At 52.9% G+C, this 13361-nt stretch overlaps 1 protein-coding gene across 1 annotated transcript in view; it reads left to right on the top strand.

The window, feature by feature from the left end:
* NIBAN2 (niban apoptosis regulator 2) overlaps window positions 1–11565 on the top strand; it is a 98861-nt gene extending 87296 nt beyond the window's left edge. Inside the window, exons 10-14 of the mRNA XM_084650527.1 lie at window positions 2811–2966; window positions 4275–4391; window positions 5015–5122; window positions 5666–5777; window positions 7063–11565. Coding sequence (XP_084506653.1) covers window positions 2811–2966; window positions 4275–4391; window positions 5015–5122; window positions 5666–5777; window positions 7063–7838 — 1269 coding nt within the window. The 3' untranslated portion in view covers window positions 7839–11565. The remainder of the gene's footprint in view (window positions 1–2810; window positions 2967–4274; window positions 4392–5014; window positions 5123–5665; window positions 5778–7062) is intronic.
* The last annotated feature ends 1796 nt before the right edge of the window (window positions 11566–13361 follow it).

Genomic DNA, 13361 nt, shown 5'->3' with positions numbered 1-13361 from the left:
CATTCACGTAGTTGAAAGCAGCTGTCAAATCCCCCCTCATTCTTCCCTTCCGCAGACTAAACAATCCCAGTTCCCTCAACCTCTCCTCATAAGTCATGTGTTCCAGTCCTCTAATCATTTTTGTTGCCCTCCGCTGGATGTTTTCCAATTTTTCCACATCCTTCTTGTAGTGTGGGGCCCAAAACTGGACACAGTACTCCAGATGAGGCCTCACCGATGTCGAATAGAGGGGAACAATCACATCCCTCTATCTGCTGGCAATGCCCCTACTTATACATCCCAAAATGCCATTGGCCTTCTTGGCAACAAGGGCACATTGTTGACTCATATCCAGCTTCTCGTCCACTGTAACCCCTAGGTCCTTTTCTGCCGACCTGCTGCCTAGCCATTGGGTCCCTAGTCTGTAGTGGTGCATGGGATTCTTCCGTCCTAAGTGCAGGACTCTGCACTTGTCCTTATTCAACCTCATCAGATTTCTTTTGGCCCAATCCTCCAATTTGTCTAGGTCCCTCTGGATCCTATCCCTGCCCTCCAGCGTATCTACCTCTCCTCCTAGTTTAGTGTCATCTGCACACTTGCTGAGGGTGCAATCCACACCATCCTCCAGATCATTAATGAAGATATTGAACAAAACCGGCCTGAGGACCGACCCTTGGGGTACTCCGCTTGATACCAGCTGCCAACTGACATGGAGCCATTGATCACTACCCGTTGAGCCCGACAATCTAGCCAGCTTTCTATCCACCCTATAGTCCATTCATCCAGCTCATACTTCTTTAACTTGCTGTCAAGAATACCGTGGGAGACCATGTCAAAAGCTTTGCTAAAGTCAAGGAACAACATGTCCACTGCTTTCCCCTCATCCACAGACCCAGTTATCTTCTCATAGAAGGCAATTACATCAGTCAGGCATGACTTTCCCTTGGTGAATCCATGCTGACTGTTCCTGATCACTTTCCTCTCCTCTAAGTGCTTCAGAATCGATTCCTTGAGGACGTGCTCCATGATTTTTCCAGGGGCTGAGGTGAAGCTGACAGGCCTGTAGTTCCCCGGATCCTCCTTCTTCTCTTTTTTAAAGATGGGCACTACATTAGCCTTTTTCCAGTCATCCGGGACTTCCCCCGATGGCCTTGAGTTTTCAAAGATAATGGCCAATGGCTCTGCAATCACATCCGTCAGCTCCTTTAGCATTCTCGGATGCAGCGCATCCGGCCCCATGGACTTGTGCTCATCTAGCTTTTCTAAATAGTCCCGAACCACTTCTTTCTCCACAGAGGGCTGGTCACCTCCTCCCCATGCTGTGCTGCCCAGTACAGCAGTCTGGGAGATGACCTTGTTCGTGAAGACAGAGACAAAAAAAGCATTGAATACATTAGCTTTTTCCACATCCTCTGTCACGAGGTTGCCTCCCTCATTCAGTAAGGGGCCCACACTTTCCTTGGCTTTCTTCTTGTTGCTAACATACCTGAAGAAACCCTTCTTGTTACATCTCTTGCTAGCTGCAACTCCAGGTGTGATTTGGCCTTCCTGATTTCATTCCTGCATGCCCGAGCAATATTTTTATACTCTTCCCTGGTCATTTGTCCAGTCTTCCACTTCTTATAAACTCCTTTTTTGTGTTTAAGATCAGCAAGGATTTCACTGTTAAGCCAAACTGGTCGCCTGCCATATTTACTATTCTTTCTACACATCGGGATGGTTTGTTCCTGTAACCTCAGTAAGGATTCTTTAAAATACAGCCAGCTTTCCTGGACTCCTTTCCCCCTCATGTTATTCTCCCAGGGGATCCTGCCCATCAGTTCCCGGAGGGAGTCAAAGTCTGCTTTTCTGAAGCCCAAGGTCCATATTCTGCTGCTCTCCTTTCTTCCTTGTGTCAGGATCCTGAACTCGACCATCTCGTGGTCACTGCCTCCCAGGTTCTCATCCGCTTTTGCTTCTGCTACTAATTCTTCCCGGTTTGTGAGCAGCAGGTCAAGAAGAGCTCTGCCCCTAGTTGGTTCCTCCAGCACTTGCACCAGGAAATTGTCCCCTACACTTTCCAAAAACTTCCTGGATTGCTGTGCACCACTGTATTGCTCTCTGAGCAGATATCAGGGTGATTGAAGTCTCCCATGAGAACCAGGGCCTGCCATCTAGTAACTTCCGTGAGTTGCAGGAAGAAAGCCTCATCCACCTCATTCCCCTGGTCCGGTGGTCTATAGCAGACTCCCACCACGACATCACCCTTGTTGCTCACACACTTCTAAACTTAATCCAGAGACTCTCAGGTTTTTCTGCAGTTTCATACTTGAGCTCTGAGCAGTCATACCACTTAAGGTGGGAACTGAATTCCCAGCTCTCCTCCCAAGCTCTGGGCGACGGATCAGTCTAACAAAATCCAGGGCATCCAATTTCACCTGCGTATGGTAACCTGGGATCACTCTGTATCCAGCTGGGTCCCTCTGTAACCAACCAGAGCAGCCCCAGGTGGTCACACGCCTACCTCCCACCCTGTACTAACAGTACAGACCCATGGTTTGATCCTGTGACCTACAGCCGGTGATCTTCCTGCTCCAGGCTCACCCATGTCTGTGTGCAGCCTGGCGGTGTGGGGACACAGAGACACTTGGAAATGCTCTTGTCTTTGTGACCCAGATTAAATGGGAGCCGTTGAGGAAGGATTCCGATTTCTGGGCTTTGTTTTCCTCTGCTCCCTGGAAGCTTGGTGTCTGGTCTGATGCCAAGTCTCAGCAGGCCTGGGGAGTGGGCGGGAGGTAGGGCGCTCTCTCCGTACAGCCAGTGAGTTGTGTGTGTGACTCCTTGTCCTTCAGTACATGGAGAAGCTCTCTCAGCTGGCCTTCCACCCTGTCAAGATGCAGTCCTGCTATGAGAAGATGGACCAGCTGAAACTGGAGGGGCTTCAACAGAGATTTGATGTATCCAGTGCCTCAGTGTTCAAACAGAGGGCCCAGATCCTCATGAGACAGGTAGGGTGTTAATAGCCAAACTCAAGGGGTGACCAGCCCTTATGCTTACTGCCCCATGGGGAGCTGTCTTCGGCCCTAGCCGTCAGGGTCAGAGTTAAGGTGGGTTGCTGTGGCTATGAATTCTGGTTCTCCCAGTGCCCTGCCCTGGGTGTTGGGCTGGTCATCAATGTCCTACTGCATGGGCGCCCCCTGCTGGAGTGTGCTCTGGGCTTCAGTCTGGCTGTACCACCCCCCACCCACCCCCCCCCCCCCCCCGCCCACGCTCCGGGAGCCTTCATTTGAAAGAGTCACCTTGTTAAAATTAACAGCCGGTCCGGGGGCACAGCACTGCTACGGAGACCAGCTTATTTCAACGGCTTTGTTTTTCTCCTCTGAATATGGCAACGCCCCAGGGGCAGAACCGTCCCTGGCCCAACCCCTTCGCTTTGCTCCCCAGCACTGCGCTGCCCATGGCCCGGCGCACGTATGACCCAACGGCCACCTGTGTTCTTTGGGACAAACGATTGACCCTGCGTGTCGCGACTCTGCCCTGGCGCCTGTGAACGATGCAGTGTCCCACTGGGAGGGGAACATCTGCGTATGAACAACCTCACGGGGGCGCCTCGCATACGTCCACCGCTGTCGTGCTGGTGGCCGGGTGGGTGGCAGGCCTGGGCTACGCAGACGCAATGCTCTTCTTCCCCTGTACATGGAGGAGTCTCCCACCGGCAGTAGTCTAAATGTGGGGTCAAGGAAGCCGGCCTCAGTTAGCTGTGTAGGAGCGAGTGTAACTTTCCACCGGGTTTTCTGGCACCTGTGGAGAACCTGGAGACGTTCTAGAACTGGCATGCTCTCACCTCCATCACTCACATCCCATTCAGCCTGGCACAGCTGATTTAGGAGACTGGTTGTTCTACAGCTCCTGGAGGAGTATCCAGGGGCCAGTGTGGACAAGAATCCACTTGCAGATCTACATAGGGGGGAGGAGGAGTTTGTGTGCCGATGTCCCATGCACCAACGCAGCCCCATATTCTGGGAAATGAGCCGCTAGTGCCCTCTAGTGGTGGGAAAGAAAACACCTTTATGCAGGTTAACTTGGTGCTTTCAAAATCGTGAGTGGGATGGGGTAGCAGATGGGGACCGGGTGCAGGTTCAGGAATAGAGGAGGTGCCCCTGTGACCCGTCTCCGTGTGGTGGTGCGTTGCCAGGCCTGCTCTGCTCATCCCTTGGCATCATTGCTTTGCTGGATGTCCAACATGAGCCAGCCTAAGTTGCCGTGGTTTCTTGGCCTCCTTTTGGGACACCGTCTGACGATGCTTCTCATTGTAGCAAATGGATGATGCCGTTCACACGTTCGGGACACTCCTGCACCAGGAGCTGGCGAAGATGCTGGGCAAGGAGGAGCTGTGCAAGTCAATCCAGCGGATCCTCGAACGGGTGCTCAAGGTAAGGCAGCCCGCAAAGCAGCGGCATGCTCCTGCAAGGTCTGCCGTCTCTGGAACGTGAAGGTGGTCGGCGTTTTAACTCGCCCGTGCTGCACCAACAAGGCCTCGGGATGCTAGACAGGAGAGAAACCTCTGCCACAAAGAAAGCGCCTGCAGCTTCTGTGCGAAGCCCAGGCATGCCGTGTGCCTGCCACGGGGCAGGTAAGGGCAGGAGCGAGTGCATTGTGTAGAACGATACTCGGCATTTGTAATTTTAAATGGACCGAGTATCACAGTTGTTCCTAGACCCCAGTGGAGATCGGGCACAGGGAGGTGAAGTGACTTGCCCCACAGCAGATCAGAGCCCAGGCCATCAGAATCTGTCCAGTGACCTATCCCCTAGACCACGCTGCCTCCTGAGCCCAGGGAAGGGGCTGGTGTTGGATACTGAAAACACTTCTGTAAATCCCCTCGTGTAAATCGCTTCCTGTGGAAAGGATTGTTCAATAAAATGGTAGGAAAGCTGCACATTCTCCTCTTCCTCTGAATGGCCCATTCCTCTGTAATCTCCTCTCCTGCGAGATGCCAAAGGTTTGTTAACCAGCCTTGTTTCCCTCTTCCCCCGGTGCGCCCCTTGTCCTGCAGAAATATGACTATGACAGCAGCACCGTGCGCAAGAAGTTCTTCAGGGAAGCCCTGCTCCAGATCACCATCCCCTTCCTGCTGAAAAAGCTGGCACCAACCTGCAAGGGGGTAAGAGGCCAAGCAGCCCCGTGGGCATGGGTTGGTGGCACGTTTCAAAAACCCTGCTGAGTCATCAAACTCTGTATATGTTGCCATGAACAAGACAACCCCCCCCCCCAGCTCCTTGCCCACAACTGTAGAATATTGGTCCGATTCTCATTTACACCAAGGCCCCTTTACACCACCCTGGAAGTGTTAGGGAGCCAACTCAATATATGTTGCTTGACATTGCCAGTGGTGTAAAAAGGCCTCTGTGCATATAAAAAATTGGGCCCAGTGCATGTACAAAGACATAATCTCTCTTTGTAACATCCTGATCTTGAAATTCCTCACCCCTTTGGGTCTGTGTTTAATCTCAACTTGGTCTTTAACTCCTATGGCTATATGGTTTATAACTGGTGGCATCCCTGGGTCAACAGTGGTGCCCATGGTTTTGTGGGAAGGGTAGCTCTGCCTCTCAAAGGCACATCGTCTTTGGAAAGCCACAGGGCAGCTAGGTGGTCTTGGGTTATCTCTGCCAGCGAGGTGAAATCTGCCTTCTCCTTTGGGCAGGAGTTACCAAAGTTCCAGGAACTGATCTTTGAGGACTTCGACAACTTCATCCTGGTGGAGAACACGTACGAGGAGGTCGTGCTGCAGTCGGTCATGAAGGACATCATGCAGGGTGAGAGGGCTGCCCGCGTTTGGGTGGGAGGGCAGGATGCAGGCTCAGTCCTTCACTATGCTGGGAAGGGGCCTATGCAAGCCTGGCTAACCCCCCCAGTTAGCCAGCTTGGAAAATCCTAAGGGCTGCAGTGTCTCGGCTGCAGCAACGGGCAGTAGACACTGAGTGAATCCTGCTACTCCCCTTCTGCTCACTGAGGGACACTGTTGCTAACGGGGCTAGCTGGCAAGGACTGGACACGCATGCCCATCCACTTACCATGGGGAGGCTCTGGGCATTACAGCAATGGGAGCCATCTCAAGCCAACCCCTGGAGCATCTCCTCCTACAGCACTTTGCCACTCTGCTCCGGATCCAGAGTCTAGGTGACGGTGGAGAGGGTGTATGTGTACTCGGCACTGTCACCGAAACGCTTTCCTCCATGTCTCAGTTCCGTAGCGCAGCGGCCCCCTTTGATTCTGCCCGCTTGTACCACCCGTCTAAGCTGGGTCCAAATCTCACCACTTCTTCCTTCGTAACTTCTCTAGGATCCGTCCTTTTCCCCTCTATCCAGACAGCCCAGCCTCTCACACCCCCCCGCATCATCTGCTGTCTTGATTACCGTAAACGCCTGCTCCCGAGCGTCCCCAACACTCACCTCACAGCCCTTCCCGTCCAGGCGAAAAGCATCGACTAAGATCATCTTCCACTCCTATCGCTCTGCCTGCGTCACCTCCTCTTGGATTCCCTCCACCTGCCCCCGCTTCTCCACCGCATCAAATTCAGGCTTCCTGTCCTCCCCACCCAGGCCCTTCGCGATTCTGCCCTCCCCTGTTATCCTCGTACTGCATCGCGCTCCGCTCCATCCGCTGAGCCAGCTTGGTCCATCCATCAGCTTCAAACCCTGCCCTGAACCCTTCCACGCTGTCCCTTCGGCATGGAGTCCCCCCCAGCCCCGTCTGCCATTCCCACCTTCGCCAAATTCCTTCTCCAGGACCCTCCCGCCAGGGCAGAAGTAGGAATTTAGCTGATCAAGGAGGGCCTGGCTGAGGCGTGGATGGTGACTATGTGGGCATGAGAATTGTACCAGGGTATAGATTGGACTGCAAGGTTCTCTCCCTACCGGCTCGTTGCATGTGCTTTGCTCTGAATCCTAGGAAGGCTAGCGGGGACCAGGTCTTGCTATACGTGTGTACAACACAGAGCATGGTGAGGCCTCAATCTCGAATGAGGCCTGTGCTTGCTACTGACACGTAAATAGACCCCTGCCCTGCCCTGCCCTGACCTCCCGGTCTTTGCCTTTACAGCTGTGAAGGAGGCAGCGGTGCAGAGGAAACACAACCTGTACCGGGACAGCATGGTCATGCACAACAGCGACCCCAACCTGCACCTGCTGGGCGAGGGCATGCCCATCGACTGGGGAGAGGAGTTCGGCAGCCAGCCGGACTCGGACCCATCCGCCGAGAAGCGCCACAGAGCCAGGCAGGTGGTGTCGGTCATCCACGACGACGAGGGAGCCCTGTCCTATGAGGCCGGTGCGGAGGTGCTGATGCACCAGGTCTCCCAGGAAGAGCTCGGGTCGGAGGAGCTGGAGGCCTGCCCTGCCCTTGCTGCACCGGGTTCTCCTGACAGCATGCAGGGGATACGGGGGATGCTGGTGAAGGAGTTCTGTGTGGAGACCCCAGTCCCGGCAAGAGAGGAGGCAAAGGAACCACTGACGAATGGTACAATAGTCCAGCAGAGCGGCGGCTCTGAGGAGCGCGGGGTGGAGCGAGCTGCCCAGAAGGCCGAGGAAGGCCCTGGTTCCTTGGAACACTCTGCCCCGCATGACGCTGGCTCCCCGTGCCCAGTGAACCTGGGGGTGGAGGAGCAGGAAGCCAAGCCAGCCGTGCCCACCTCTCCAGCCAAGCCGCCTGCCCTGACAGCTGCCTCGTTGCTTGCTGAGGGGGGAGTTGAAGTGAACCGCCACGAACCCAGCGACAAGGAGACAGGGGAAGAGGTGTCCACCCAGGCCCATGCGGAGAAGGTGGAGTCTGCCCAGCCGGCCACAGAGAACAGCGCGGAGGTGCAGACTCAGTTCTAGGTCACCCCCACCCCCGGTCGAGATCCATGCTGGCCATGTACACTGTGTGCCGAAGGTGGACTGGAGTCAGTGACACCAGGAAGGTGGGGGGGCTCGTAGGCTGGGCCAGTCGCTGGCATTGGTAGCTGTTACATTCCCAGTTTCTGAAGCAGGCTCGGCTTCGGACACCAGCTTCCCAGGGAAAGGGGTGGGGGGAGCCACCGAGATGGAAGATCTCCTAAACTGCACACCCACTTAGAGGAGAGCTGTGTGCTGGCCAGAATCAAGCCGCCACGCTGGGCCAAGCCATTGCCCCTCCTCCCAGGACTCTAGCTCAGCATAGGATACCCACCCCTTCCACCCATGCACACTTTGCTCCATCTTATTTTGTTGTTTTTCCTTTACTGAAGAAACACTTTATTGCATTACTCAACTAACAAGACTGTGGGAATGCCTGGGGTTTTCCCCTAGGCAGGAGCTCCCGAGGACATCTGCACAGCATATGCCAGTGGGCACCCGATGCCCCAGGGGGTGGGTTTTGTAGGGATTCCCATTCCCCTTCCAACAATCCAGCCCTTCCCTTCGTCTGATACTTCAGTCCAACCAAAGAGGTCAATGCTGCATGCCACACTTCTTTGTCAAGCACGGCGGCTGCAGTCAGAGGCCGCCTACCGGTATTGATCATTTCTCCTCCTAACGAGCCTGCATCCAGGATCCTGGCTGAGATAGAATGTGCACTCCCCACCCTCTGCCCTTGCGAATGCTGAACGCTGCTCCCCCGGGAAAGACGCACCTCTTCCCCGAGCCAAAGGGCCAGTGGGGGTGCCCCTTGTTTGCCACGAAGCACCGTTCAAGCCAGCGCCATGATTTTAACGTGTCTTGCTGCACGCTCTGGCAGAGGGAGGGTTAAATGAGTCACAAACAAACTGGAATCCATCTTTTCTCATTGGCTCCTAAAGAAGGAGAGTCAAGGGCGGAGGATGGGGCTGTTGCTTGCATAGTTCTGGCCACATTAGTGCCTCGCTGAAGAATAAATAGAACTAGCTGGTGTGGGTAATCCAGGGGAGTACCTGAACTCCGTTGCTCCTGGCCTTCCTTGCACGCGCTGGTCTGACTGTGGGTTCTGCCAATCGCTCCAAAGACTGTCCACTTGTAGGGATGGAAGGAGCCACAAATACCTCTCAACTATCACCCATCTCCTCCACATCCCTCCTCCCCTGTTATACACAAAGGTTAGGACTGTGACGTAAACTTGAGGGTTCACCCCTGGGCTTGCGGGAGAGAACTGGTGTCCATGGAAAGAGACGACGACGATGATTTGTCGTGCGTAGATTGAGGTGTAAGTGACTGCCACTGTCCACTGGGAGCCTTTAGTGGATGCTTGATTCCCTTGTTCAGTTAAAAACGAGAACTGAGATACAGCTCTGAAGTTTTAGAACCAGCCACTTATTTTTCTTCCCGCCCCTCGCTTCTGGTCTGTGGTTTCTCCAAAGCCCCAGTGAGTGGTGGCCCCACCATTCATCCCTTTCCTTGCAAGCCCCCTGCAGCCTTGAACCTACCAAAGATGGTGCCCAACAAGCGTAGCTGGTTTGTTTACAAATGCTTTTAATGGCCACATGAATGTTGTTGATAGACTGTCTCCTTCTCTTTCCTTAAAATGTGGAGGGGGTAAGGGGAGAGAGCGGAAACCTCCTGGGAAGCCCAGGGTAGGTGAAAGAGTGTGTTCGGAAGCTTTTCAGGTGGGAATGGAGAGGAAGTTGGCTTTGGAGGGAGAGAATTAAAGGTCTTGGAGAAGGCCAGAAATCTAGATGCGTGGTTCAGAGGGAGAGATGAGTAAGGGCAAGTCTTGACATAACTGCACAATGGAAGCTCCCATTGCACCAGAGGGGCTGGCAGGAAGGAGGCTTAAGCTTCTGAAGTTGTAGGACTCTGGCTGGTTGCTAATCGGCGTTTCCCTCCTGCATGTGATGGTGTGTTTAGGGCTCTTATTTTCATTGGGCTTGCTTTTGGGGAGTGCTGGGTAGCTCCTGGGTAGGAGGTGGCTTGGGGTGAGCTGGGCTATTTCTTGTTGTTGTTATTGTTGTTGAGAATCTCCTAACAGTAGTGAGAGAAACAAGTGCCTTAGTGGGGAAAGGGGTCTTGATACAACCATGCCCAGCTCTTGGCAATCATCAACCCAATGGTGAATTTCATTGCACTGAGGGTGGACTGGCCTAAGATACTTTTCCTGTCCCAGGAGAGTGGAGGTATGGCTTAGGGAGCAGAGAGAGAGCTACTCCTGCAGAGGGAATGGATGCATCTTGTCTGCATGCCTTTTTTCTCCCCAGCCAGTCAGGAAAACTTCTAAATATGGGGGAGCGTGGGGGGGTCTCGCTTTCATTTTCCCACTGGGTCCCTAGTTATGTCTCTTCTCTCCCTCCGCCCCCTACCCCCCCAATCCAACTCTTCTGGAAAAGCTCTCCTGAGATTACTTGCTCTTCCCAGCATGATCTGTGTGCTGGGAATAAATCTCCCCGTTCCTTTATGAGACTGTGCTACCCCAGCATGCCAACTAAGTCCACCCTGGCCCCCTGGGGGTATTTGACTTTGCTATGGTAGCTAAGACTTCACGTGACAACGGGGTCTCTTAGTGGTGCCCAGTGTGAAGCCAATGCCTCGTGGGCTTAGCTTGTGTTGCATTGCAAGGGTTAAGTTCTCCTGGAAACTCCTGTCATGGTGGGGGGAGAGGAGAGAGAGAGAGGAGGTTCACTGGCTCTGTCTGCTCCCACTGGGCTTTGGGGCTGGTGCAAACAAGTTAAACTTCTGGAATTAAGTAATCTTAAAGCAAAAGCTTAGATGTGGAATGCCACCCCCTCAGACTGTTACATGGATCCTATTGTCCTTGCACCGAGAGCGAAGGAGAGGGGAGCCCTGTAGTTTTTCTGTCAAAGGCAAGACCGGTGGAAGTGTGCACAGGAATCCAGCTCCAGCCCTGCTCTGGCCAAGCTCCGAAAAAGGCGCTAAGTTAGCTCCGACGGAGTTAGCCAGCGTCTTTCAGCAGAGACGGTCAAATGACTCCTCGGTGTGGGCACAACCCAACTCGCCAGACTTCTGCTCTTCGTAGTGCCCTTTTCAGGAGCTTGAGGTGTGGGGAGAGCAGAAATGTTCCCTGGCCAAACGCAGGGGATGGCAGATGCTGCTGAAGTGGGTTTCTCCAGATCTCTCTCAGGCATCTCTGTACAAGTGCATTGAGTCGGACCCCCAGCCAGGAGCTCAGCTGAACACTAGGGGTGGTATATAACCCGATACGCACTGGGACAACCATGCCTCTCGTGGGTGACCTGTGTCTCAGACTTCCATTAACGCTAAGGGGAACTGGGGACCTGTAGCTAGCTGGGGAATGGACTCGGCAGACACACAAGCTGCATGCAGGTAATGTGATGTTTAAAACGTGAGATACGGTTGAAACACCTGGTGTAAAGTCTCCTGAATGAGCTGCTTAGATTTTCAATGCAGAACATGGAGCAGGAGCCCGGCCTTCCAATCCTGCCCTCTGCTACAGATACATTCCAACCTCCATGTGTATTTTAGATGCCATTGTTTTCTATTTTTAAATGGGTGGTGCCCAGTCTAAACCACTTGGGACCTCCCAAAGTGCCTTGCCTTGGGATCAAAACCCATCTCTTCCAAGATATTTTATTGAGAATGTTATACAAATGTTTAAAATATGCTTCTAAGAATAAATAAAACCCAGCTTTATTTAAAGCTAGCGACACGGTCTCATTCCTGACTGAGCGGTGACATCACTCCAGACACACCAATGAACGGGAGACGTTCCACATGGCGTGCTGGGGGTGGGGTGGGCGGAGCTAGAATGTTTGGGGGCGGGGCGGAGTTCCTCTCCAGTTCAGAAGGAGGGCTTGGATTTGATGTCCAGTCTGGGGCCCGCCAGGCAGTTGGTAAGTGTCTGTACATGGGCGCATTCAAAAGTAGACTGGGGCTAGGCTAGGTGGTGCTGCACGGCAGAAATCATCATGGCCCCAGAGAACTTGGGCTCTGGGGTCCTGCGTTAGGGCCTAGCTCTAAGTGGATGTGTAGTCCAATTGCAGTTTCGAGCCCTGCTGTGCAAGGCACTGTACACACACACCCAGTAGGACAGTCCCTGCCCCAAAGTGCATACAATGTAAATGCATAAGACAAAGGGCGGGAGATAGGAGGTGGCAGTGGACCCACTTTACAGATAGGGAAGTGAGGCACAGAAAGACCAGGGGTATACAAAAAAACAGTGGCGGAACCAGGAACTGAAGCCACATCTCCTGAGTTCCCATCCTGTGGCTTAACTAACCTTCGCTGTGAGTGAAAATGGTGAGCTGTGGGACATTCCACGTGATGGTGAGAGTCTAGGACTTGATTGTAATGAGGGTCACTGGCCAGGGTGACCTCACTGGCAGTGCTACGTGGCTGACTAAGGTCAGTGAATGGCTTCTTAACATGGTGTGTGTTCAGCTGGGGTATCACTTAGTGCACTACACTGGGAATCAAGAGACTTGGGTTCTAGTCCTGACTCAGTTACCAGCCTATTGGTCGACTGTCCCTGCGCTGTGCCTCAGTTTCTCTATCTGTAGAATGGGCACAGTGATACTGACCTCCTTGGTACAGCACTTTAAGATTGGTTGAGAAAAAGTGCTATATAAGGGCTACGTGGTACAGTATTGTTTTCTTGTTCATAATGTCTCCTCATCTGCATGTAGTCCCTGCATTGGAAGGACAAGGCTGGTGAATTAAGGACTCAAGTTTCTAACTCCTAAACCTTCAATAGAATAATTTATATTTTGTGCATGTACAACTCTGGGATGTGCTTGATGTGCAGAGAGCTGAGGAGTTGTCAAAAACTCCCTTTGAACATTTTCAAAATGAATGACTGTTCTTTTAGAAATGTGAGCTAATTTATACTAAATATGTTGAAATCAAAACAGATCATTTCTATCGATTGACCCAATCGGAGGGTTTGGGGGTTTTTACACCCACTCTCTCACTCACCCTCCCACAGACTGGGAAAATGTTTTCCAGCTATCTCTAACAAGTTGATACTTTGCACTCAGCATCTTCCAGTTGGGGATCTCCGAGCACCTTCCAAAGCAGGGTAGTAGCCCCATTTATTACAGCTCAGCACAAAACAGTTAACAGATTTGTCCAAGTCCATGCAGCTAGCCCGTAGCAGAGCAGGAAATAAGCCCCAGTACAAGTCCTGGTCTTTTAGCTCGAGCCAGGGACCATCTTTTTGTTCTGTGTTTGTACAGCCCCTAGCACAATGAGTTGCTGGTCTACGAATGCGGCTCCTACGTGCTACAGTTGTCGCAGCTGAATCAGATCTAAAGCATTATTGGTAACAGGTAAGCAATTGCTTTAACTGAGTTTGCTCTTGACTGCATCCCTTGCAGCTTTCTGAGCAGTCCCTTGCCATTGGGGAACGGCTGGCCATTGGGGAGCCTATTTTTGATCAGTGCCATCTATTTCCACATTATCTTTCAGCCTTATGAAAGAGGCCAGCTGCTTCTCCCAGCC

Source organism: Lepidochelys olivacea, assembly GCF_965140295.1.
Source record: "Lepidochelys olivacea isolate rLepOli2 genome assembly, chromosome: 16".
NCBI lineage: Eukaryota > Metazoa > Chordata > Testudines > Cheloniidae > Lepidochelys > Lepidochelys olivacea.
This window is presented reverse-complemented; position numbering and strand designations above follow the sequence as displayed.